General features: G+C 42.4%; 1 protein-coding gene across 1 annotated transcript in view; it reads right to left on the bottom strand.

Moving 5' to 3' along the window:
• The window catches only part of ccdc102a (coiled-coil domain containing 102A), an 87,668-nt gene that overhangs the window by 49,110 nt on the left and 12,643 nt on the right, over positions 1-25,915 (bottom strand). Inside the window, exons 2-3 of the mRNA XM_075466924.1 lie at positions 3,784-4,241; positions 3,160-3,549 (exon numbers count right to left, since the gene is read on the bottom strand). Coding sequence (XP_075323039.1) covers positions 3,160-3,549; positions 3,784-4,146 — 753 coding nt within the window. The 5' untranslated portion in view covers positions 4,147-4,241. The remainder of the gene's footprint in view (positions 1-3,159; positions 3,550-3,783; positions 4,242-25,915) is intronic.

The raw sequence follows: 25,915 nt of genomic DNA on the forward strand, positions 1-25,915 counted from the left end.
ATGAGGGAAAAAAATAATAAAAAATCGGAAAAAAAAAAATCGAAAAAAAAAAAATCACGAAAATTCCCTCCTCGAAAATGCAAGAAGTTGGACTATTGTTTGACTAGTTTCATTTAAAATTTACCAGGGGGTAGTATTTTGAGCCTGCGACGTCACGTAACGTAACGTCACGTCACGTCACGTCACGTCACGTCACGTCACGTCACGTAACGTAACGCAACGTGTCGTGGGGGTGGGGCCGTGAAGGGGGAGGGGTGGTGTCGGGAGGAGGGGGGGCCCCAACTGCAATGAACCATCTTAGGGGGGGCCCCGCTTGAAAAAGGTTGAGAACCCCTGGTCTAAACAACCAAATATTTCGCGACCCCCCTGCAGTACCTCCGCGGACCCCCTGGGGGTCGCGGACCCCCTGTTGAAGACCTCTGATTTTAGGAATATACCTCAAGTTCACGTTCAGTATGTACATATATATAGAGATATGTAAATATCTCTATATTTATATGTATATATTTACACCATTGATTTTAGCACTTAATGGTATGTTTAATAATCTAGTATGTGTATGTGTGTGTATATGAATGTGATGAGGCAGAAGCTGGCAGCTGTTTAAGTGTTTATATGTAGAATAGTCTATACAGGACAAGCTAATAGAGAAATACAGCTGTGTATACTGTATCATGGAGCCCTCAGGGATAAGAAAGTATGATCAGTCTGCATGTACCTAAGCTGCAAGCATCCACATTCTCTTAAGAAGGGAAGCCACCATGATACCCACCCAGGAATATACACAGCGGTTAAAAACAGCAGAGAATGTGAGCCACGTTCATTGAAGCTAAGATGACATTCAGGTCCATTTTAGATTTTCATGGCAGATCTTTAATGTCTGTAACTGTGTATCATGCAAGCCCCCTTCCATGTGCAAAATTATTGAGCTGGGTGGTTAACTAGTGTAGATAAAAGCAGCAGCATTAAATACAACTTTGTGCAAACTAATACTTGCAAATCAAACACAAAAACAAAAGAAGTAAAAGGGTATTTCAGTCTGATATCAAAGCAATCTACAGAAGTAATGTTTTCTTTTTTCTGTATCAATCTCCAAATAAAAACAAGATGCTTGGCTTGCTAATGTTTACCGTATCAACCATCTAAGTTTACCTTGTCAGGAGGCTTAAGATCTGCTTTAATGGCATTAGGTCCTATGGGAGAACTTAATGTGTGTGTGGCTATAGCTAAGAATAGCAGGCATCTGCCAATCAGATGTTTGGTGTTCAATTCCCAACTTCCCAAGAACACCTATCGGGCAAGACACTGAACCACACATGACCTCTGATGCATCCACTGGTTTGTGAATGTATGTGAGAAAGAAAAAGAACTGCGTAGCCTGTAACTAGGGTTGCAAAGGGGCGGAAAAAATCCGGTAAATTTTAAATGGGAAGTTAAGCTAGGGAATTTTGGATATATTCCATATTGGAAACTTTCCATGGGAATAATTGGAATTATGGGAACTAATGGGAATTTAGGAGAACTAACTGGGAATATATTATATCCAAGCATAAATATAAACAGAAGTCATAAGAAAACATCCATACAAAATGTTTTCAACAGATATTTCAACAGATTTATTTGTAAGTAGAGTAGAACACGTTCTAATTACTTGTTTCATGGATGAACAAAAACAGGAGTGTTGGGTTCAATATTACCCATCCCCTAACCCCACTCATTCAAAAATGCACCCCCGCCATCCAAAAATATCCACAAAGTCCCATTCAAAATGTTAAATGAAAAATGCCACTCTTCCTCCAAAATGTCCCATTAAACATGCAAATCTTCCTTCAAGCGATCCTCTGCATTTTTGCTCAGTCAATGGACTCTTCCTGGGCCTCATCAACATCCAACAACATGTCCCCTTCCTCAACATCCAACTCTGAGTCTTCCTCTTCAGTGTCACTTTCCAGCCTTGTTGAGGATGGCTCTGTGACAGGCTCAAAGAACATTAGGTTTGCGCAAATGCCAACCAGCTTTTCCACTCTCACATTTGTGAGCCTGTTGCGAACCTTTGTGTGGGTGTTGCCAAACAGTGACCAGTTGCGCTCGGAGGCGGCTAATGATGGTGGGATTTGGAGGATGATGGAGGCTACAGGTGCAAGGGCCTCAGATTCAAGTCATGATTATGCTTAAATATATTTTCCTCAACTATATTTAAGTTTCCTAGAAGAGCCAACCTTCAATTTTGAAAATTCCCAGTTAATTCCCATAAATTCCTGTTAATTCCCATGGAAAGTTTCCGTCTTTGAAAATTCCGGGAATTTTGCAACCCTACCTGTAACACAATGTAGACTAATGGGTGAATGTGGCTTGTAGTGTAAAGTGCTTTGAGTGGTCAACTAGATTAGAAAAGCGCAATATAAGTACAGTCCATTCATATTTTGGTTGTTAAGGTGTTCACCTGAAGTGTTTTTTTTTTCTTTTTTACAACAGTCAAAAAACCCACTACCTCCCACTAACACCAAATTTACGAGTGAAAGTGTTTCACTGGTATTCAGCAACAAATGTGGGTTTGATCACCTACAGCTTGGCATGGTTCTGATGGAACACAATACTCAGGTGTACACTCCAATTTTGACTGAGAATGCTGCGGTCGGGGATACAAGAATAGGTCAAGCTTAGTTTTTCTTTACAGACACATTAACCAACCATAACATCTCAAATGGAATTTCAGAAATTCCCAGCAACAACTCATGAATAAAAAGAGAAGAGATTGATTAATTTAACTGTCTGTAAGACAGCTCACTCCCCTGTGCTGATGTGCGGTGTTGATAATCGTCGTCCCATTAAAAATAATAACCTAGCCTAATTATCATAAGGCATGGTGACATGCATAGTTAGGTTTAGCTATAGCTACAACTCTACTTGGTGATGTAATTTGACCAGCAATGGACCACCTTTCAAAAAACCTGTAAATGTATGCAACTTTTTGAGTAAAAACTACATTAAAGCCCCAAATGTCAACCTCCTTTTGGCACAGGATGAAAAGAGCAGGGGATCTCCAACAAACAATTCAAATCTATTCACAACCAAAATCCACCCAGAAATTTGGTGAGTAAAGAAGAGGACCCACAGACAGACTGAAGCCTAATGGCAAAAGAACAGCTAGGTACTCACCTTTTGTTGACCTATCTTTTGTCTGTCCACGTCCCTAACTGGTTCAGGTTCTGGAGATCCTGGTGGTCCCTCCCTAACCCTATCAAGCTTGCAGTCAGTGTGGACCTTTGAGGAGGAGAAGGAGGAAGCAGGGGAAGGGGGAGAAATAGATGAAGAAGAGGAGGAGGAAGCACCATGTGGGTGTGCAGGAAAGGAAGGGGGAGTAGTGGCGGTGGTATCCTGAGCCATGTTGTCACCATGGAGACGTAGTGTCTCCTGCCGCAACATCTCATTCTCTGAGGTGAGTTCTTGCCGCTCCCGCCGAACACTGGTCAGTTCCTTGGTGAGGGTGTCAAGTCGCTGCCTCAGCTGACGGATTTCATCACGTGCTCTATTACGTTCTGCACGAACCTGGTAAACATAAAAGATACTGACCAATCCAAGATGAACTAATCAGCTGCAAGTCAAATGGTTTCCTTAACACGTAAATCTTCAAGTAAAATATTTATAGTTTTGTTTATAAAAATGCTTATTGTTTTCCCAAAACATGTACTAAAATAGTATGTTTACAACGTGAACCCCAAAACTGTGGACTTAAAGTTATCTAGTATGATTTTCCTCCCGATTCTGTGAAGAGCAGCCCACCTTACTCCACTTCTCTCTCCAGTTGGCAGTGCAGTCCGACCACCACCTCATGGTCTTCTCCATCTGGGCAGCTCTAGCTCGAGCCTCCTCCAGCTCCCTGAGCCTCAGCTCCTCCCTGCTCTCCCAATCTGCTCCAGCTCCCTCACCCATAGTCCCCAGAGAGCCCAGCCCAAGACCTCCAAGCCCAGGTGACAGCAGCAATGGAGGGCTGGAACTAGGTGTCTCTCCGGTAGGGCTTGGGGTGTGGGTGAGGCTGTCGGGGGAGCGGATCCCCCTGTCTGATCCCAGACCGAGGCTGCACATCATTCCGCCTCCGATCGACTTACTACCTTCAGAAAGGTGGGGGCTGGGAGTGTGATTCATGAAGGCAATAGTGTGGACAAGGATAGTAAGGAAGGTGACGGAATGGGGGGTGTCATTAACATTGACATTCAGTAGAGCATTTTCCTCTTCGGTCACTAAAAACAAAGCAGAACAACAAAATGTATATTAGTGGAAAGTAATGTTACCTTATCTTTTGCATGCTTGTGCAGTGAAAATTAGCCCTATCTGAGTATAAAATATTTCAAGGATGTTCAGAAACAAAATCTAACTTTACAACCCAGCAAAAGATCAGAGACAAGAGACAATGCTGCCTTAAGTGGAGAAACTATTTATCAAAAGGTCAAAGAAGCTGGTGCACATGGCTGAGAGGGACTACTTAATGGAATGCAGCAGGTTGAAAAATACAAAAATATAAAAATATCCATTTTCCTGTCACTGTTCAAAGGAGCTCTTAGCTTAGTTCTCCATCGGCCTCTTCCCTGCTTCTCCAACCGGAGAGCAGCTGACCCCACCATTAAAAAAACAACACAAGAAAAAAGAAAAAAAAAAACCTGTGAAATTGAGACTGGGTACATCTTTCTATCATCTTCCCTAACTTAGATTTGTGCTCATGATGAATATAAATAAGGAACCAAAATAACATCAGTCTGATAACATCACTTAGGATTGGTAATGTAATGTCCAACACAGACACAGCGGAACCAATCCTTGGCTTGGGAGAGTGAGCTAGAGATGTGACAGCAGAGGCAGCTAAGCACAAGTAATGCACCTCCCCCTCAGTGAAAAATATGGTTGCTTGGCCATCAGCAGACTTAATTGAAGAATGCTAATGTGTTTTCTGGAAAGTTACACGTATACAAATATACACATTTTTATTTTCCCCATTGTAGGTAGTGCTATATAACTGATTCTATGATACTTTGTTTTGGTACTGCCTCAGCTGATCTTCCAAGTGAGCCAAGGCGATACCATACAGTGACGTAGAAGCACTACAGAGCACTGGTTGGTCAGAGAAGATCATCAACTGCGGGCGTGAGCGTCTATACAGTAGCACACGCAAGACAAATTTGGAAAGTCCAGCAGACAATAAATCAAGGATACGTTTGTGCACAGACTGCATATTATATCAATACTAATGAATAGAGGAACATGTTTATCAACTGCAAGTAAGGCTTTATGCGTTTGTTTCTCTGCTGTTGTTTCTCTGCTGACAAAAGTTGAGCTCGGCTGCGAGTTCAACATACAACTGCTCTCGTGTTGGTCTTGACATGGTTGGTCCTCAACCTCCTTGGCGTTTAACATTCAGTCTTACTTATGTCACCGTCTCTAGTCTTGTTCTTCACTTGGTCTTGGTTTAGGTCATTTTCACCACAACACTAAGATTAGCTGACTACAGCATGTACTGCAACCTCTAATTTTCCAGAAAAGTTCAAAAGGGTTTTTTTTTTTTTTTTTTTTTCAGATTTATTGTCATGCGTACATATGTACACACGAAATTTGTCCTCCGCTTTTAACCCATCCAGGTTGGCACCTGTTTGACATACATGCACAGGGTCACACAATCAGAGACAGATGCCAACCTGGAGCGGTGGGCAGCCATGAAGCAGCCAGAAGGCGCCTGGGGAGCATGGGGGTCAGTGCCTTGCTCAAGGGCACCTCAGCCGTGACAAGGAGGTGGACTGACACCCCTCCAGCTATCAGTTCCACCAATCTTTTTTCCGAGTGGTGAGAGTGGGAATCGAACCGCCAACCTTCCGGTTATTGGACGACCGACTCTAACCACTGAGCCACAGCCGCCGTTCCATGTGAGAGCACAAATGTTAACTTATTTATATTTACTCTGGACTTCTTGAAGAGATTAACCGGTCAGCTGGAGTGTAAGAAGTCTGGAAGTTCAATGAGTGTGTCAAAGTATGAATAACGGTGCATTCAGACCGGACGCGGTGCAAATTTTTGCGTTGTGTTACTCGCGCGAGTTTTGCCGCGGGTGTAGTTGAATTTACTCGCGTTATTCGTGCGAGTAAACAACGAGCGAATTTTCGCTCAAGGGGCTATTTGGCGCCATTCCCTCCATTTCATTCTCTCATCAACCATGGCTGATATAAGTACCATCGCGTCCTTGTACCTGCTGTGGCAGTCCGAGATTCGTCGGAAACGCACACGCCGTCGTGTCTGGGTCAGTGACATCATCCGGAGGTGCACTCAGCTCGGAGAATTTCACCGCCTTCTCCAGGAGTTGCGTCTGGATGACGGCCGCTTCCAGCGGTATTTCAGGCTCACCAGGACCCAGTTTGATGACCTGCTCGGGAGGATCGGTGCCGTGATCTCTCGGCAGGACACCAACTGCAGGCGCTCCATTTCAGCTGCGGAGCGCCTGTCCATCTGTCTCCGGTGAGTGGCAGATAAATCAATTAAAAAGATCCCGGGACGCATGACGTCACTGTCGTCCAGAATCTCAACGCTGATAGGCTGTCGTGACGCGAATATTTCGCCAAAGTTGGATTTTCTGAACTCGCGCGAATTCGCGTCATTTGTGCCGCCTCAAAACCGTCATTCGCGCCGCCGGCTCGAATTCACGTCTATTCGTGTCTCTGTATTGACTTTGTATGTAATCACGTCGCGCAAAAAATTTGCACCGCGTCCGGTCTGAACGCACCGTAAGGACACAAATTCTCTGACGAATGTATACTTTCTCCTGAAACTCTGCACAATTACATTAAAACACAACACAGGTAAAAGAACAGCTTCTGCAATAATCCAAGTTAAAGTGGCAAACTCTGCAGGTCCTGGATTATTTGTGAAAATAGCACTATCAAGTAGTCCACAGGGCAGTTCTGAAGAGTGCTTTAATAGTCTGTGTTCTTTTGGCATAGGCACCCATAATAATGAACTAACTAAAGTTAAAAAAGACATTTGTGTATTCTGTCAATTATAGTACAAAAAAAAAATGATAGTTGGCCAAAATCTGGTTCCGCAGGTCATTGTCAGAAAGAGCAGAAAAAAACTGGAATCCCAAAGCTGAGATAATTTAAATTAGTGCACCGTTTAAAGACACAATTCATTCTTTATTGTTGTCCTATTTTCTCTGCTCGTGTACAAGTCTCTTCACGGTCAAGCGCCAAAGTACATCTCTGACATGTTAGAGCCATATGAACCAACTCGGGCTCTGAGAACCTCAGGGAGGGGTCTCCTGCTGGTGCCCAGAGTCAGGACTAAACAAGGTGAGGCTGCGTTTCAGTTTTATGCCCCTAAAATCTGGAACAGTCTTCCAGAAGATGTGAGACAGGCCTCAACTCTGACAATGTTTAAATCCAGGCTGAAAACAGTTCTATTTAGCAGTGCATATGACACCTGAAAGTATTTTATCTGCACTCTTCACTTTTTAATTACTTAATGATTATTTTAATAGGTTTTAAATATTCTTTCTTTTTTAATTTCTTTCTTTTATTTTTTTATTCCTTTTTAATGGTTTTATTGCCTTCTTGTGATTTTATGTAGCTGTAAAGCACTTTGAATTGCCCTGTGTATGAATTGTGCTCTATAAATAAAATTGCCTTGCCTTGCCTTGCCTTGCCTTTTCAAATAAAACTCGTCTGCACTGTAACTACTGAATTCCACTTTGGAGATCTGGATGGGAATTAGATTTTATCACCACAGATTAGGATAAAACATCCTGATGAAAATTCCCTGGCAGTCGCAAAGTTCACATCTAACAATTTAACACTGCCGAGAAAAGTTCTGCTCCTTCCTGTCCCTGTCACTCTGTTGCTCTCCGCCCAACCCCACTTCCACCCCGCCATAGGGGGCAGACAGACTCTCTCAGGAGCTGTGGGAGTGTGGGAACAACTCACCTGGAACCAGAACAGAAGGAGAGGAAATTAAGTTGGTTTAGTGTTAGTATCTTGAGGATTACAAGAGTAAAAATATTTTTACCCCATTATTTTCCCTGTGAAAATAGAAGGTTTTCCAAAAGTAGCATATTCTAAAAAAAAGTGGCAACATACTGTACAGTTAACTGATAATTAACTCTTACTGGACCAAAAGCACGCATGCCCGCAGTTGAACAATTTGACATAGTGCATTATGGACAAGTGTTTCTGGTAATGGCTCTTTAGTGTTTTTAGCATGGGTATCAAAAAACGAGTTGAAGTTGATAGCACACTAAATTTAGATTAATCTGTTCCTGATTCGCCCAGTGATAGTTCTGAATTACCTAGTTCCAGACTTTCGAATCAGTCCACTCCTTAGAATAGACCCCAAGGAGTTGGCCCAGGAGTCTGGAATCGTGGTATGACTATTTTTTAATATAATCTTTTTAGATACAATTATGGCTTTACCTGAGCAAATATACCATAACAACAAGATTTTATAGCAAGAGACAGGGTATACCCTGGACAGGACACCAATCCATCATGGCGCCAGTAGAGAGACAAGGAAGGCAAAAAACCACGTATGCTCACACTCACTTCTATGATCAATTTGAAATCACCAATTAGCCTAACTACATGTTATTTTGGACAGTGGGAGGAAGTTGCAGTACCAGGAGAGAAACCATGCATGCACAAGGAGAACATCCAAACACAGGAAGTAAATTAAAAAGCACTTTTGTTGTTAAAAACACTTTTTAGTTAAGTGTCATTTTGAGAATCATGAATCCACACATATATATATATATATATATATATATATATATACACACACACACACACACACACACACACTTACACACATGTGATATCATTTTAAAGTTACGGTTGTCTTTTTTAAGAAACATCAGTACTTAGCAGAATGGCATGTGTAGTATGAGAGATAAGCAAAAAGTAAATGTACACTACAGTGAACAAAAATGAATTACCGGGTCCCAGGAGATATATATAACTTCTCAAAAATCTGCCTCAATTTTTACCTGTGGATAGTTTTATAGATTTATACTTTTAGTTAGCATTTAAGATTTCTGAATAGAAACATTTTCAAAAAGTTAATGACACAACCATGTAGAGAGCTAAGTTATGACTTTGAACAGCCAATCAGAGTGATCTGTCTCAATGACAGATCTGACAACCATTCAACATAATGAATCATCTGAAAAAGATTCTCAATGGGATGGGACAGTACTGAAGGTTCATTATGCAAGACAAAACAAGACAAGAAAGACAGATGTTCACCGACGCTCCACAGGTGATCTTTCGGCCGACGGATAAGGGTCGAAGGACATATAGCTAAGCTGCTGCCAAACAGCATTTTCCTCTGTGACATTTTTCAAGATGGGCCTTGCAACTAACAAGTACATTAGCATTAACACAAGTGAAGTGTAAAGTCACTAAAGCCGCTTTCGGACAGAGCCGTTCTAAAGGGCGGTTTATGGTCGGAAACCAGGTCGTCTGCGTGTGTGTCGCAGTTAACGCAGATATGCCCCCCCCACCCCCCCCTTACGCAGACACTCTGGTGCACCTCCCGAAAATTGTAACTGACCGCAGACAGTGCCGCAGATATCGTCGCAGGGAGGAGAGAAAGGAGGCCTCTGATTGGTCAACTCTACATCCGCTCTACACTATGCGTATTTCCGGTTTGCTAACCGGCTAATGGTGACGCTAACCGTGCTAACCGTGACGATTCTTTCGCCTCTCTGCCAGCTCCAGTAGTAGCAATATTTCTTCTATTTCTAGATCGATCAGCTGCATCTCAATCAAAGTGCGCATTTGTCCAGTCGCCATTGTTGTTGAATGACCTCCATAACCGAAGAGAAACACACCACCCACCACACCCACAATCCTAGCTTGTTCGTGATTGTCCCTCTTGCGTTGTGGCGTGGAATTAACATTGCGCAGACCGCGCTTCAAAATTGGGCATAAATTAAAAATAACTGCGTCATTCCTGCGACAAGCTCACTGCGACACACTGCTGCGAGAGTATACACGGCCCTTAAGAACGCAGTTATCAGAACTGTCCTACTCGAATTTCGTTCTGATAACTGTCCTTCCCCAGCGGAACTGTTTCAGTCTGCATTCGCATATGAGTCGGGACCAGGTCGGGACTGATGCGCCGTGCGCAGCCGTCTGCGTTAGTGACGTGTTACGTTAGCCGTTTAGCGCCACATTCAACAACAAAACAAAACAAAACAAAACCCGGTAAAAGTAATGAGAGAAGAAAAAACACCACAAAGAAGCTAACATGGAGAGCGGGGAGGCCACCGTGTTCATGGTCTGCATGATGGTGACATTAATCATGGATGATCACATCAGGCGTCTAACATCGAGGCTGGAAGAGCACACAGAGAGAGTCAGGAGACGATACTTTTTCATTTCATGAAGGAAGAAAGGAGAGCAGAGCGCTGCAGACAAAAGAGACCAGTGTAAGTTTAATTTATTAAACACGCGCCGGTTTTGTCCGTGTTGTATGAGTAAACATTTCGGCCGTGACAGCATGGCATGGGGTGTAGCTACCAACCACCAAGCACCTACGTCAGATGCGTTCTATAGAACCATGAAAAGACCCGACCTCGGAGAAGGAGCTGAAATGGTTATAGGAACTAAGGGAGATGGCCCCGAGTTCCTGTATGTCCAAACACGGGAGAAAACGGCCCCGCGGATTAAAAGGTTATTAGAACTGCCAATGGTTCCTACAGTCCGAAAGCGGCTTAAGACACATCACTGTAACTTTGGAGTTAAGCAATGTTTTTATCTTTTATTAATTTTTTTTTTTTATCTGACTCTCACCAGTCACCAAATATTATGGAAGTACAACAATTTTGACCATTTTGGTACCACACAACGTCATAATACATGAACAGCCAGTATGTCAAACAGGTATGTCAAAATGGAATTTTCTTCTCCCACTGTCCTGCTGACTATCAGTTTGACTCTTTCTCTGCTCGACCTCTATGTGCGCTCCTTCCTCAGTCATTGCAGGACCCATAAAATGCTCAGACAGCCAGTGGGTCAGACTGCAAGGTAATAAACTAATTGACAGAACATCTGTCCATAATGACCATAAAAAGTCAAACCTCAGACCAATGTTCCACTTCAATTCTCATTTTTACAACCCTACAAACAAATAACCAGATCACAGTTGCCCGTACTGGGTATCAGTGCTCAATCCCGATGCTAACTCCAGAACCATATTTTCCTTTCAATGCAAATATGTGCTCATTTTGGTGAAATGAGTGCAAGTATGAGTTGAGGTGCAAGGTCATGGCCAGAGAGGGGTTTTTTTGTGTTTATGGCACTGATTTATGAGAATGGGACCATAAAAAGATACAGCCTGCAGCTACAAAGGTTTTCCCCCCGTGTTTGCCAAATATCTCTGTTGTATGTAGCAGTTTGTCAGCGTTAGTGCTTCTCTCTCTAAATGACAACCAGTTCTGGAAACTTCTTTAACCCAGTGGGGTTGGCTGGGCCTCCAAGACTAAACCACACACTATAAGAAAAGAAGAATCTCCCTGAGAACTGACTCACAGTTTTCATCCACTTCTCACAATCTACACCAGTCTACCATGTGGAACCCTCCCCTCATAAACTTACTTGCTGAGACATGTGTCTTTGTGTCTTTGTGTCCACAAACCCTGCAACAGCAACTTTAAACTTCAATTCATGAGCTAAATCAGACATCCCAAGTCTCCCGGAAGTTTCGGGAGTCTCCCTGATATTGATAGTTAATCACGGATGCCCGCAAGTCGGATAAAATATCCCGGAATTTAGACTATGCGAGGGAGTGTTTTTTTTTTTTTCAATGCGAGTGAGAGCGTGCAGGCAATACAATAACTCGTGCACCATGCCTGTTTCGACTGCGCAGGCACGAGAGAGAGGGGTGTGGGGAGAGGTGTGAAACCTGTGCGTATCTGTCCAAAGCGATGCTCTGTTCAACGAGCGTTCAAGGCGACTGCTTGCCAGAGGGCGCGCTGATTGGTTTAGTCAGCAAAATAAGCCAATAACGTTCGGTGTGGGAGGGCTTCGATTTACTCTCTGACAGTCACCTAAGTTACCACTCAAAACTGTGCATCCTGCCAAATGGCAGAGGGTGAATCCTCGAGTAAAAAACGAAAATATAAGACTGATTTTACAGCAGAATATAATAAAGTATATCCATGTCTAGTGAAGGTGAAGAATGATGACACCGTGGCGAGGTGCACTGTATGCAATAGTGACTTCAGTATTGCCCATGGCGGACTTAATGACTGTAAAAGACATGTGGAGGTAGGCTAGTGTGGACCTGTACCTGACCAAATAATCTATAGACTCAGTGATCTTATATTTTCAACTAATTCAGGAGTGATACACATATGGATCCTGTAGAATAAGGATTTATTTTTACATTTGACTATTTTCAAAGTCAGACAACAGCTCACAAAGTTTGATTTTGATGTGGTCTATGCCTTTAAGTAGTAGTTAGGTTAATGTTTCAGTTTTCAAAGGACCATACTGCAAAAGATTCAGATTCAAATTCAGATGTACTGTAGACTTAGATCTGTTTCATTTCATTTTAGATGGTTTTTACTTTACTGTATTGTTATTTTAAATTTTCTGATTTTTAAACTTTTTAAAACTTTTTTCTTCAATAATAATATTTTGTATTACCTTTGTGTTGCTGCTTATTTTTTATGGTGGTGTGGTGGTTGGCACTGTTGCCGCACAGCAAGAGGGTTCCAGGTGGATCCCCGCTGGGGCCTTTCTGTATGGAGTTTGAATGTTCTCCCCATGTACGCTTTGGTTCTCTCCGGGTTCCTGCCACCGTCCAAAAACATGCATGTCATGTTAAAGCTGCAGTCTGCAACTCTTTTTCAAGCATAATGCCTGGAACTGTCCGGGGATTCTGAAAGTAGTACATTAAATACCCCAATACAAAAAAAATTTAGTTCTCTAGGTCCCCTATATGTCCCGCTAGGTCCCTCCAAAGCCAGCAGGTTTGTTTACAAAATTGCAGACCGGACCGGTAAAAGGTAACCAATCAGGTTTACGAGCTGGGCTCTGCTGCCTGTCAATCACCGATTGTGCACGCGCGATACAAGGTAGGCTCGTCCCCACGCTTATTTATCTAGACTATTGAACTTCATTACGGGCTTGTCTACTTACTGTGTCTTCCATGATCGCAAATGACAGGTGAGTTGATGAATGAGGAGTCGTGTAAGCGCATCTGGCGTGCACGTCTACGTGCACGAGTTCTCATGTGTTTTGATGGGGCGGGACAGGAAGTTGAATAACTTTTTATTTTTCGGTTAAAAAATAAGCATTTCTTGCATTTTGCGACTACGGAGGTCACCGTTTTCAACTTCAAGCGTTCTGATAGATCATGTAAACTCTTAAAATGCCAAAAAGTAGGACTTTACGTATGACAACAACAAATCCTGCAGACTGCAGCTTTAATTGGTGACTCTAAATTGTCCCTAGCAGTGAGCGTGAGCATGGATGGTTGTTTGTCTCTGTGTGGCCCTGTGATGGACTGCAAACCTGTCCAGGGTGTACCCCGCCTCTCGTCCAATGACAGCTGGGATAGGCTAGGATAAAATAAAATACGATGAGAATAAACTAACACTGATAAAGTTAAAGAACACTTGAAAGCAGAAATTAAGTCCATTTGGAAAATAAAACCTTAAGAGGTTGACTCAAACACTCTGTGGACATTGGATTTCTGTTTTGCATGTTCAACAAAATGTTCTGCCAATTCAAGACAAGGTCTACAAAGTACAAACATGACAATAAGTTTAGTATAACAATTTGGCCATCAATCTAATGAGGTCCCATTCAGCTCCAAATGGAGCCAACAACAAAGCTTGCTCTTACAGCTTTGACTCAAAACAAGTAGCCTAATTCTAAATGGGTTATGGACTAAACATTCCACCCTGTCTGACTAAAATACCCAGCATGACTGTATACCTTGCTGGATATAACAGCCCTTCATGTCCCATGGGGCCCCAGGTGTTGTTGTAACTAGAGACTCCACTGTAGCAAACTATGTAGTACATTCCTAAGCCATGATGTAACCTCAGAATACATCCTACATGCCAACACAAACACACACATCCACTCTGTGCGCGCGCGCGCACGCACACACACACACACACACACACACACACACACACACACACACACACACACACACACACACACACACACACACACAATTAGCAATTAGCCACCAGTTTCACACAAGGTCATGTTACTAATGCTGCAAAGCTAATCAGTACAGAATGCAAGATAAACTTAGGAGATGGGTCTTTAAGGACAGTTTAGGATTTGGCTGAGTGATTGAAGGAGGAGGCTTGACTCAAGACTTCACCTGGTGATTGATTTCTGTTTTGTTCACCAGTAAAGTGACATGTGCAATCATGCAAAGGTGCATTGTAGAGGAAAAAAATAACGAATACAAAAGAACTAAGGAAATTCACAACAAAAGTCTTCAGAATAAACAATTACCAATAAATTGTCATGGCAATGATTCCCTATGTTTCTTAATCTTCCAATGGAGTATTGTTGCTACAACACTAGAAACACCCCTAGTGCCTTACTCAGGGGGAAAAGCAGTTCGACTCTTAACTTCCCCAGGCCGCATGTGAAAGCGTCATTGGGCAAGACAATGAAACCTACATTGCCTACCAATAAGTCCATATGAATGAATGTGAATGAATGCATAGAATAAAAGCACTGGCCAAGACATGCTGTATGTGTGTGAGTGAATGGGTAAATGTAGCATGTAGTGTTTAAGCGCTTTGAGTGGTCAACTAGACTAGAAAAGTAAAGCCCATTTGCCATACCTGAACATTCCTGTACTAGAGCCATTGATCTGCCCACTTACAAGAAGGACATCACATTTCTAAGGAAGGGCATATAGCTGGCACATAAAATTTATATTCTGGACCAAATTTCACATGGATGATCACTTGGTACAGTTCGTATAAATGAGCTAACAGGGCTAAGCCCTCCCTTACTTATTTCACATTGAAAAAAAAATTTTTACAGGCCAAAATTTGATGCAGACAGGTGTATTTAACCCTACCTCCGACGCATGGCTTGTGCCTACGTCATTGTACATGCCCAACATTTTATGTGTTTCATGTGACGCTCTCTCACTAGGCAATGCCCCCGGAACTTGGCTTCAGGCGACACGGGTCACCTAATACGCCAAGCTTTCACATTGCTCGACGCGGGTCGAAGTGGCAATTTGGACCCGCTAAGGTAGCGGGTCTCAGTGTGAAAGGGGCTAGAGAGTACAGTCCCCTGTGGTGCTCCTACACTGCTGACCTCCCTTCCACAACCCTTCAGTCTCACAAACTGTGGTCTGTTTGTCGGTAGTCAATAATCCAGGTGGTTGTGGAGGCATCCACTTGTATTTTCTGCAGCTTCTTCCATAACAGTACAGGCTGAACTATATTAAAAGCACTGGAGATATCAAAGAACATATCCAAAAAAAAGTTAAATGAATTAAACGATATAATACCTGACCAATTCCATAAATTATTTGAAGAACGGTTTAGAGGAAAAGTTTGTGATTTCACAGGTTGTTAATACATAAAACCCTGTTTTTAAGAGGTGGCATTTGAACTAATCAGCATAACCTAAAAATAAATGTTCTTTTATACTTTGTTTAGAATCATTTCCAGGCAATGGCTGCCAGAAGACCTGAATCCATGGACATTGCCAAAGACTGTTTTTCATTTATTGGTATGATTTGGCAGGATGTTACTGCAGCTGTCTTTGGTTGTCATTTGTTTTTTGGGATCTTTCTGGATTCAATTTTTTTTCTGCAGCAAGTTAAATGCATGTCCACTAGGTTTGAAGAAAAATGATGGGCATAGCCTTTGCAGAATATATCATTTTTTTATATTCTTAGTTTTTTTTCTAAACTCCCAGTGTTTTCTGTGTCATTGTCCATCTATAATATGAATAACTGTCCTACTAACTTTGTTGCATTTGGCAAGGTCCTGTCATCACATCATCAGTACACACTAGTTACCTTGGAAAGGCATGCATGCCAATGCCATATACCTTCTCTTCCAGAACTGGCCCTTTTAAAATTAAAGCAGGACACCTCTTGGTCCTCACATTTCTGTCTGCCTAGCTCCTTCACACCCCATGCAGACTTAAAGCTTTTGGATATGCAACCATCTCAGCTGAGTTTGTGTGCTGTCCTCTAAGGCTACGGCTACACGAAAACGAAACGAGGGTTTTTTTAAAAACGGGTACGAAAACGATTTCGACCACACAGGGGAGCTTCTCTGTCCACATGACAACGCGACGCTTGCTGAAAACGATGCAGTACACACGAAACACCTTTAGGTGCGCTGTAAGCCACCCCCACCGGTTACACCAGAACAATAGAAGAAGCAATGCGCATGCGTGTACGCCCCTACTTCTAACAGCGCGAAGCTCACGTTGTTCCTTCAACAATGCCGCTGTAGTTAGCAGTGTCTGCAGCAGTGCTGTTATCAATGTTGTGGGGTCCATGATGATCGCTGTCTGTCCTTGTTGTGTTGTCTTCTTCTTCCGGATTTTGAATAGAAGCCGCTTTTTGTTCTGGTCACTGACGTATGTGTATACGTCACTGGCGTTAGCCATGTGGCTGTGCAGACGTAAACAAATCCGTTTTCGCTGTAACAATGGAAACGAAACGACACCGTTTTCAAATCTTCCCACTCTGGAACCCGTTCTCAAAAACTATCGTTTTGGGGTAGTGGGAACGCCGGCTCCGTGTGGCCGCGACAGCCAAACGATAAGAAAAAGTATCGTTTACAGTGAAAAACGTTTTCGTGTAGCCGTAGCCTAAGACAGCTTAAACCCTCAGTAATGATACAACGTGCAGGTTGCATGCTGATTAGTTGGAAGTGAACTAGAGCCAGAAGAGCAGCAGCAGATTTTAATGTAAAGACGGCAAAATATGAAAAATAATAAAGACTGAAGAAGCTCAGGTGAAAAACAGACAAGCTTGAATATTTTCAAGATTTCAAAAGTAGAAAAATATAAGCACACATGCGTAGGAATCTTTATCTTCCGCTTTTATTTCCCGCAGAAGGCTTCCTCAAATTTTGGTAAGATTACCTGGATTTAATCAACTTTTCATTAGTTTTTTTTTTTTTTTTTTTGGATCCGGTTATTTTGTCTACATTTGCGATCAGGAAAAAGTCTTTTATCTGATTAACGATCATCCTTTAAAGTCTTCCATCGAGAGTTAAGTTGCGGCTAGCAGCTTTTTAGCTTGTTTTTAGCTTGGGAGCTAGCTAGCCAACCAGTGGAAGACGGTGGTTGATCAAGCAGCCTAATTCATTGCTGGACACTGGAGCAATGGACTACCGTCTATAAGGGGAAGCATGGTGGATAGCTCACTGTTCTCCTCCCCAATCCGAGGCTCTCCAGCTGAGGAACAAATTTTCCATCCTGAATCAGCAGGATTTTCCTCCATTTGCCAGTGGATGTACTCCCTTGCTGTCTACAGAGTCTAATGGCCTATTGTCGCCACCTTCAGTCTGCCCTGCTTGGTCCAAGACGTCTGTCTCACCGACTAAGAGGACCAACCAACGCTCTCAGATCCTAATGACCTCACTTTAGGCCTGGCCTCTTGTAGTCGACCCCTCATTCTAGTGACATTCTAGGTATGCCTAGCAGTCTGCATATCGCCAGTAGAAAACATGGTGGCCTACTCTCGGCCAGTAGTCAAGTATCGATGTGGACCCACATTTCCCTCCCCTGCTGAGGCATCTGCTGGTGGAAACACTCATTCCAACTTTCCCAATGTGCTTGATGCTGGATAATCCATGGTTCGTTATGTAAAGATCAACAGATGCTACACCAAAAAACGAATAACTCCCTCCATATCCACACCAGCTGAAATTCTTGCCCGTGGCCAAACGTAAAAAACTTGCTAATTTATTCCATGAAAATTTTATTAGAGATATTATACTGGCCTCCAGTAATAGCCCATCTATATCTGTCTCATCCTCTTAATAAATTACTGCCACATGCTCAATGCTCATCTTCTTGCCTGTAAATTCCAGAGATCTGGACGATGTTATCCATCACCTAAAGTTCTGCACTTCTTCATTTGATTCTATCCCCAACACTGCATGAAAAGAGGGATTTACGGATGTATGTGGCCCCTTACATGTCCGCATACGTTGAGCCCCTGCATTTGCGGTGGTAAAAGTGAAAACTTGGCCCAAATTGTCGCAAATTGACCTGGCAACTGCTCCCCCATGCCCCCCTCCCCTCCCCTACTTAGGAGAGCCTTTAATATGTAAATGCCAGTGATCAGGTCAGGAGCTGCCACAGTCATTTTCAAGTGGGGTGGGGTGGGGTGAGGTGAGGTGGGGGGTGGGCAGGCCTGTTTCTACACGTTCACTATCACCTCCAACTCCAGCCAAGTTTGTTGCTGTGTTGTCTTGAAAAAGAAGAGGTGCACGCTGTCTGCTGGTGACAGGTGATGCATATCTGGTTTTTTTTCTCCCAAACACCTCTTTTGTAACCGCTTTTTGTGGGCAAAATTCAAGGATTCAAGGTTTCAAAGGTTTATTGTCATGTGTGCAGTTAGAAACGTGTTTCCCTGAACAATGAAATTATTTTCTTTGTTGCCCGCACTGGATGTCCAAATGTATAATAATAAAGATAAGATAAAGATAAAATAAGCATGCAACAGCAATATTCTAAAAGGTTTCTTAAATAAAATAGAAATATAGAAATAAAAATATAGAAATCTGGCCTGTATACATAATGTGCAGTAGTGCGCTCAGTGTTTTATTGTGTATGGCTTAATTCGGTGTCACAATGGTCACAATATCGCCGAGGTCTTTTCTTTGTCCTTGCAGAGTCCATTTTTGTGTCAAAACAGTGCAAATTGCCAGCTGTGGTCAGACAACATTAAATAGCAAAAGGACGGGAGGTTGTCTCGCGAGTATTCCGTGTAATGACGTATACGCATATGATTGGTGGAGCTTAACGGCTCGCATAAGCTCTCGTTCAATCACGTATGAGAAACATTGTGTCGTGCAGTGTAAACAAAAAGTTTAAGGAGCAGATCTGGCGGCAGAAAGACAGACAGTCCCGTGCTGTGAAAACTGCCCTGGTTTGTGGCTGGAAGACGACTAGCTTTCAACTCCCCAGCAACTCTCTGCGGGTTTACAGGTTTGTGTGTTTTTTTCTACTTGCACATGACCATTTGATTGTTTAATTTTAGTCTTGTTCACACTGTACAGCACTTGGGACAGTTCTCGCTGATTTTAAATGTGCTGTATATTAAACTTACTTACTCACTTGCTTACAGGCAGATAAAATGAAAGTCCTGTTGAATGCTATGACCGGGATGTCTCGTATGGTGGCCAGCACTGTGGATACGGTCGTGGAGAGGGTGCTGGAGGGAATGGACCAGAGATTCGCTAGGTTGGAGGCAAGATGGCCATCGAGAACGGACTGAAGTTACATTCCAGAGAAGTTGAAGAGCGCACCCCCAAGAGAAGGCGGATACAGAATCCGAAAATCGCGGTAAGAGTAGGTTATTGACTGTGGCTTTAGGCTAAACTCAACTTAATTGTGTCCATCACGTGAAAACCAGTGTGAGTTGCTTTATTTAAAAAAATGAATTTCGTGTTTTCAATTTATAGGAAGCAGTTCGCCGCCTGCATAACTCACCGTGGCATTATAATCCAGGTCAAGGGTAAGAATAAGTGACTGTTCTCCTAATATCTAGTTGAGTTGGACCCGATGTTACGTTAATGCAGTTTTTTTTTATTAACCATAGGCCTATTGTTTTTACAGGCTACTGTCACCTCACAATATGGATGTAACGAGTCGCTTGAAGGAGGCGGTGTCAAACAGTCCGAACTTCAGAGAGGCAGACGGGGACACTATCGAGGGTGAGCGGCGCTGGCTTTTACCACGGCTGGCACTGATACTTTTAAGCACTGGTCATTTTATTCATTCCTCTTGTTGTTTTTTTAGCTGCGTGACGGACCTGTGTGCTGTGCTACAGGCGCGTCTTGAAGCCAACCCGAAATACTCACAGTCTCACCACAGAAGAGTGAAAGAGAGTAAGAACATATACGCTGTCAATATGACTTTTGTTACTTTATGGACAAGTTGTCAATATGCTGTGCATGGATTATTTATTGGTTATTCCAACAGCTCCCAGAAACCAGCTTCTGATCCAGGATGAGGACGTCTGACAACTCCGCAGACCCTGCAGGGACCGGAGTAATGCGAAGAATGCGGATTCCAAACGGCGGTGTTTAGACTTATTGTGTATATCGTAGGCTACAGCAGTGTGTGTGTATATAGTTTTCAATTCTTTATTATCAACATGGTTCTTATTACAATGTAAGCTATGTACATTGTGTGGTGTGGCAATAAAAGCGCTTTAAAAAAAAAAAAAGTTTCCTTTTTCATTCTCAATAGATTCACGTCATTCATGCCTGCATTAGCCTAGTCATAGTGCAGCTTATAAGAATGACGTGAATATATGAAGTACACAAACATCCCAGGAATATTAGTAATCATAATCACAATTATTAATCATAATTGCTGAATGATATGCCCATATAAAGTATGCATATATTAACCTTATTGGCCAATGGGCGGACAGCTTTACAGGAGCTTTTTTATGTAATCACGTGCCTTTTTCGTCCAATACCAGCGAGGCCAGTGAGAGATTCAGGCACTCTCACAGCGGGGTGCTAATCGCTGGGCCATTAGCACCCCGCTGTGAGAGCCCGCCGCGAGTCGGGTTCGTTTCCGACGATTTTCTCGCTCAACAAACTTAAAGTTTGTCTGCCTGCAAGCGCCCAGGTGCGTCTGAAAATTAGGCAAATTCGCGGAAGTTCACTGCCGTCCACAGTGACACAAATCCCTCTTTTCGTGCAGTGCAACAAACTCTTCAAAGCTGTATGTCACTACTTTATAAATGACTTAATCAAAACAAAGAAAAATTTAAATAATGAATATGGCATTTTCCCAGTTACTCTCAAACGTGCTGTAATCCTACCTCTTTTCAAGAAAACCAACCTCGATCCATCCTTGATCAGACCTACAACAACTATAAAACCACATCAAATCTTCCTTTTGTTAGTGTTAGTTTGTTAGTCTATAACCAACTGGGTGACTACTCTTTTAATAACAACATTTATGATCAGGTTCCAGAGCCAAACAGACACAGCTCTAATTAAAGTAATCAATGATCTTAAGATCAACAGTGACTGTAAATGCTTCAGTTTCAGTTCTGCTGGATCTCACTGATGCCTAAATTTTGATTTAAAGGCTTCATGATCTACTAAGTCTAGCAAGTCAGATTCTTAATTGGTGTGCATGGTATCTAAGAGATGGAAGCTTTTATGTTTCAGGAGGTGCTTTTAAATCAACAGAACGAAAAATTATATCAAGCGTTCCACAAGGGTCAGTTCTCGGTCTACTTCTCTTTAACTTTTACCTGTTCTCCCTTGGTAATATCATAATGAATCATGATATATCTTACCATTCATATGTTGAGGATAAAAAAATTTACTTTTCATCTGATAATCTGACTTCTGTTCACAAACTATAATGAATCATCACTGTTTTAGTGTAATCAATCTCAAAAGTCATATTTGACCCTGAACACAGTGACATGGGTACAAGTATACAAGCTCTGCTGCCTATAGCAGGGAAGTGGTTCAGCCAACGAAAAAGCATCTCTCCTCATCTGTTTTCCAAAACCACACAAAAAGCAACTATGAAAAGAACATCACGGAGAGGCTGAGTCTTTGAAAAGTAAAGATGCTGAAAGGTTCACCTGGGAAGACTGAGAGCATTTCGCACCGTCATATGAGGAAATCATTTAGAGATTTCATCATCTATCTCTGTATGCAGGGGTGAAGCATTAAAAACTGTAAAAAATAGACAATTCTGTCGCATGTGCTCAGGAACATTTCTGAAAACTACGGTTAGTCAACATTTGTTGTCACCGCATCTGCAAAATCAGTCAAAACTCTACCATGCAAGGCAAAAAGAATAAATATGATCGCTGGACTAGATAAAGTCATTGTGCTGAAGTGTCAAATGTAAAATCCAGCATATTTACATACAAATTACCTGCAAAGATGGTGCATTTCATGTTTTTGTAATCATAAAGGATTAGGTTTGTTCAGTGCTGCAAGATGTAGTTGCAGAAAAAGTTTAGAAAAAGTACAAGTATGTACTTCAAATACAGTGTATTCATTTTTAACTGAACATTCACAATAGGTTGGACAATTTCTAAAGGAGATTATTTGTAAATTCTATCAATTTCAGTTGAGATCAGGACACTACATGGAGCATTGTAAAATCTACACCTTGAACATACACTTAGATGGAGGATTATAAATACTTAGGGGTGCACTTGGACCATAAACTGGACTGGACTAAAAACACAAATGCCCTCTACACAGGAAGGGCCAGAGCCGTCTCTATTTTCTGAGGCGGCTGAGGTCCTTCAACATCTGTCAGACAATGCTGCAGATGTTTTATGAGTCTGTGGTGGCCAGTACCATCCTCTATGCTGTTGCATGCTGGGGCTGCAGACTGAAGGTGAAGGACGCCAACAGACTGAAGAAACTCATCCGCAAAGCCAGCCACGTTGTTGGAGAGGAGCTGGATTCTCTGACAGCAGTGTCAGACAGAAGGATGCTGTCCAGGATAAAATCCATGCTGGACAATTCTGCACATCCTCTTCACGATGTGTTGGTCAGCCACTGAAGCACCTTCAGCCAGAGACTTATTGCACCACGCCGCACCACAGAGCGCCACAGGAAGTCATTCGTGCCTGTGGCCATCAAACTGTACAATTCCAGTGTCTGATAGTTATTCATTTCATCATTTATTATTTATTTATTTCATTACTTCACCATGTGCAATAACCCAGTCATGTGCAACAACAAAAATAATAATTAGCTACTGAGTAGCATTGCAAAGACTGTTTATTATTTATTGTATTTTTGTACATATTGAGATTTTTCCTTATCTTATTCTTATTCATCTTTCTTTCTTTTTTTTTTTCTGTAACGAGGGCACTGCAAAAAAGGAATTTCCCGCAAGGGATTAAAGCTGCGGTCGGCAACTTTTTTTTAGTCATGTTAGCTTGAACTGTCATGGGATTCTGGAAGTAGAATATTAAATAGGCTGTTTAGGAAAAATAACGAAATCTGTAGCTCCCTCTGAAGCAAGCTTGTGTGCGCTCACACTGGTGTGAACTCACGTGCACAACCTCGTCCACAGAGGGGGAGGGGTTTGGGGGGCGATTCGGAGCTTGTTAGAGGTTGGGGGAGGGACCTGAAAGTTGTATCAGTTCGAATTTTCCGACTTTAGACTCGCAATTTTGAAAACCTGCCGACTGCAGCTTTAATAAAGTAATTCTGATTCTGATTCTGATAGAACATGTTAGTGAGAATAAGGACAATAGGGTCTGTTGATAATCCTACCAAGTTATTGCACTCTTCTACAGAAGAGGTATGGGTAAAACAAGGGTCAGCAAAGGAACAGCTCAAGACATTAAGACTGAGCAGTGATTAAAACTGCCCTGAACATCATTCATACCAATCTACTGAAAATCCGCAACATCGATGCAGTGTCTGCACTAAAGACAAACGATACCAAAACCCACTCCAGCACCAGACTGCTCCGCCTGTTGGCATGTCTCATTCTTCAAGTAAAAAATGTGTCTGTGATTAACTTTATTTTAGCCTTTCTCCCTCTATTCCAAAACACATGCTGCCAAGCTTTTATTTCAAAGCTTTCTGGAAATTTAAAGAAAAAAAATAATATATATATACTCTGTATAGTACTTTGGTTTGATAGTTGTGTAAAGGCAGCCTTAGTTCTTCATAAAAGTCCTCCCAAATAAAAGTAAAGATCTGCCTTTTTGTGTTAGGAATATCCTAACAGAACTCGGCCTAAAAGAACGAATGCTTGTGACCCCCAACAATAGGCAAAAAGAAGCACAGAAGTCCTTTGACTCCAAGCAGCACAGCCATCTGCTACTCCAATTCCCCACATCTGGAAGACAGATCACCTAGAGGCCACCAGAAGCAGTCACTGATATCTGGTGGTTTCACTCAGACAGGACGTTTGTGTGTGTATAAGTACATGTGATTACTGTTTGTGTGAGTGTGTTACAGGATAACAGCTGTACACTTGTTTGGGCAATCTCAGCCAATTCAAAACAGTCACAAACAAACAAACAAACAAACATGTCCATGCCTTCAGAGGACAATGATGTCAATTCAATTTCCGGACTCATACTTGCCTAACCATTACGCTGACCCATGTTTTTATACCCACATTTAAGGATGTACATAGTATGTGCTCTTCAGGTCCCAAAAAAAGGGGCTGGAAGGGGCATCAATGCTTCCAGAACACAAGCTATGCATGTGTGTGACTTATACAAACACACACACATAAAAAAAAAAGCAATCAACAAAACGATTCAGAAATCAAACCAAAAATGAGCTAAGAAGAGTTTTAGAAACTAACAAAAAGTCAATTAAAATACACAAAATTTGAAATCAGAAGTCAATCACCCCAATGCGCAATAACAGCACATGTACAAGTATGTACGCTGAAGCATTTGAATAGATTTGTAGTTAAGTTTATGTGACAGAGGCAGAGCAAAGCCATTTCCCTGCTTGCTCCAACTGAAACTCTTCTGCTAGCCATAATTATCAGTTCCTAAACAAACACAGCTAAACATAGACGCACATACTCTTCTACTCAGATTGAAGAACACTCCCTCCAAGAATACAAAACTGCCTAAACTCGAGCAGAGGAAAATTGTAAATCATGTAGAGACAGAAATGACATGCTGTCATGTAAATGACATAAATAACATGAGGCTATTTATTTTGTTTTATAAAAGGACAAAGTATAGACTTGTTCTATATTTAACAATATAGTATATATTAGTTTATATAAAAGTATAGTATAGTATATAATATAGTATATAGTATAGTATATAGTATATATTCTATATTGAACAAACATGGCGAGAGGACGCTGGCGTATTTTGGCTGCCGCTTCTCCCTCTAAAAGCTCTCTCTTTTGCTGTTGTTTTTTGTTTTTGATATATTTTTTTGGTCACTGCTTCCAGTAGCTACCTACTTTTTTAAATCTGCTTCTCAACCGGCTGATCAAAGCTAACTTTTACGAAATTATTACGGACTACCTACCTCCCTGGATCTTACAAAACAAACTCACACGGTGTTGCTGGGCAACTGCTTCAAAACCCCTCTCGGTGCTGAGTGCGTTAGCTCGGTCACTTACCGATGTTGAAAAACTTCTACCTCTGGATCCATCGCCGTACGGCTAAAGGTTAAAGGTAAACCCGGAGGGGTCTCCACTTGCACCGGTGCGGCTAACTGGCCCTCTCTACTGGCCGGGGCCGCTGCCTTCCTTTCCGAGCTATACCTAGCTCCCGTTCAGCAGACGTCTCCCATCGCCACTCGGTTGAGGGTAGAGATCCGGGCAGATTTCCATCTGTCTCGGTGCGGTTAGCTCCTGGCTGGCTGGGACCGCTGCCTCCGACCCAAGCAGGCTCCCTGAGCTGGCCGGCTTTGCGTTTGTCTGTGCCTGAATTGATTTCGGGCCCAGGTGGGCTGGTCTCTCCATCTGCCACGCTGTGGCTGTTGGTCCTGGTCCATCATCTCTCTTTTTGCGCTTTGCAGCCGCCGTCCACCTCCAGCAGTGTTTGCCTCCTCACAGCCTCGGTCATGGAGCTCCGCTATACATCCATGCAGCTCCGCCAGCTGATTTCCCAGTTGCCCCCTTCCACCGAGCTCACTACCACACTGGAACTGCACCGACTTCTTCTCCGTCCTCGCTACATTCATCGA

Source organism: Odontesthes bonariensis, chromosome 1, assembly GCF_027942865.1.
Source record: "Odontesthes bonariensis isolate fOdoBon6 chromosome 1, fOdoBon6.hap1, whole genome shotgun sequence".
Classification (NCBI taxonomy): domain Eukaryota; kingdom Metazoa; phylum Chordata; class Actinopteri; order Atheriniformes; family Atherinopsidae; genus Odontesthes; species Odontesthes bonariensis.